This window comes from Mus pahari, chromosome X (assembly GCF_900095145.1).
Source record: "Mus pahari chromosome X, PAHARI_EIJ_v1.1, whole genome shotgun sequence".
NCBI classification, from domain to species: domain Eukaryota; kingdom Metazoa; phylum Chordata; class Mammalia; order Rodentia; family Muridae; genus Mus; species Mus pahari.
In genome coordinates this window covers 57,203,848-57,205,920 of record NC_034613.1, presented here as the reverse complement: position 1 = coordinate 57,205,920, position 2,073 = coordinate 57,203,848, and the positions used below count along the sequence as shown (strand labels likewise).

Sequence of the window (2,073 nt, the reverse complement as noted above, 5' to 3'; positions counted from 1 at the left end):
AGACATTACTATTATGACAGGGATGCAAAAGATGGTAAGATCATACTACTTAGTGATGACCAACAAGAGCAAGAGGAGATGATCACACAATTTGACCAAAACAAGCAAGTAGAGTGGAACACACAATGTTATCAAGGCCAACAAATGAAAGAAAACACGACCAGACATTACTATTATGACAGGGATGCAAAAGGTGGTAAGATCATACTACTTAGTCATGACCAACAAGAGCAAGAGGAGATGATCACACAATTTGACCAAAATAAGCAAGTAGAGTGGAGCACACAATGTTATCAAGGCCAAGAAATGAAAGAAAACACGACCAGACATTACTATTATGACAGGGGTACAAAAGAAGATAATATCACACTATTCAGTCATGACCAACAAGGGCAAGAGGAGACCATCACACACTTCGACCAAAATAAGCAAGAGGAGAGGAACACACAATTTGATCATGACAATCAAGTGAAAGATGAGAGGATCAAAGTTTGCTTTCCAAACGAGAGGGTGGATGAAGAGAGAATCACATTCTGCTATCCAGAAAAGCAGGAGAATGAAGAGATATCCACCCCCTTCTATCAACACACCCACCTGCCTGAAGTGATGAACACTCTGCAACTACAGCAACTCATGGCAGAAGAATACATACACCAGGCAAGCACAGAAGCGAGGATCCACAGCTGGTTAAGTCATCTCCACTACTGGCATTAATAGCCTTATAGAGACATCAGACAACTATGACAAGACATCATGCTCTTTCGAAAGGCCTAATTTGAATAACATATTGAATACTTCAATGATTACCAGTAAGAATTGTAAAAATAAATCAATTATAATGGAAAATATTTGCATCCCTGTAATTTGCAATTATTCTCCAGTGGTAGAACTGGGAGGACAGAAGGGAGGATGAGGATTAGGGAATGAGGAAGGGAGGAGGGAGGACCATGGTTCCTTCATGGTTGGGAGTCAGAAAAGCAAATACATATACAGACACTGGAGAATATGAACAGAACATCAAGATATTTCTTGTTCTTTGTTCTACAGAAAATAATAAAGGGCTGATATTCCTACCTATGTGCTTTGCATGGGAGTAGGCAGGGCTTTGGTTCAGGTTGTGGATTGGTTCATGTTGGAAGCATGTTTTGGGGTGGTTGTATCCTACCTGTAAAGAGAAAACACTACCTTATTGAATGACAGTCTCCTTGAGCCTTTGTTACAATTTCCCATGACCTAATCAAGGAAAAGTCTTTAGAAAGAACAAAGTTATCATTTATAGGAAGCTACCAATACTACCACAAATAAAATAGTGGTGATTGGAAGATGAGGCAGGCAAACACAGAGTGAAGCCTAGCAAAGTAGGACACTTCTTGATTTGAGCAGTATACAGTAAACACACCCCTTTTCATAGTACACTTACCAGCCTAGGACCCCTTACCTGTAAGTACTAAGAACATACATTGAAAACAAAACAAAACAAAACAAGCAAAAAAAAAAATCTAGTGATGTTTTTGGTACTTAGAAACCTCCACTGGTATGAAGCAGAACACGCCACTTCATTTTGTACTATAATCTGAGTGAAATCTTAGGAAGAATCCCCAGTCTATAATCTTATTTCTATGCATAGTTGCATGTGGAAACAGTTAAAATCAGATGCATTGTGAGAAAATACATAGGGAGTAGGCAAAAGATTATATAATACAGGTCTGTCTGCCAAAACTGAGAATCACATATGCCATAAGCACTTGCTACCAAACCTCTCCTTGGACCTCATGAAACAAATTCCAAAGAAATAACCAGGACTCTCAAGTATTATAACAACTGTTAGTCTACTGTTTCTTTTCTTTACTAGACTTTGCTTTACATATAGTATTCTTGATATTTTGAAATCTGTGTGCCTTTCAGAAGCCATTTAAGAAAGTCTAAGAGAAGTATCCACACGTTGGTCTTCCTTCTTCTTGATTATCTTGTGTCTTGCAAATTGTATCTTGGGTATTCTAAGTTTCTGGACTAATATCCACTTATCAGTGAGTGCATATCTAGTGACTTCTTTTGTGATTGGGTTACCTCACT

The 2,073-nt window shown here is 38.4% G+C and overlaps 1 protein-coding gene across 1 annotated transcript in view; it reads left to right on the top strand.

Moving 5' to 3' along the window:
• Positions 1-714, top strand: part of LOC110314336 — a 2,764-nt gene extending 2,050 nt beyond the window's left edge. The window contains exons 3-4 of the mRNA XM_021188751.1: positions 21-193; positions 356-714. Coding sequence (XP_021044410.1) covers positions 21-193; positions 356-714 — 532 coding nt within the window. The remainder of the gene's footprint in view (positions 1-20; positions 194-355) is intronic.
• The last annotated feature ends 1,359 nt before the right edge of the window (positions 715-2,073 follow it).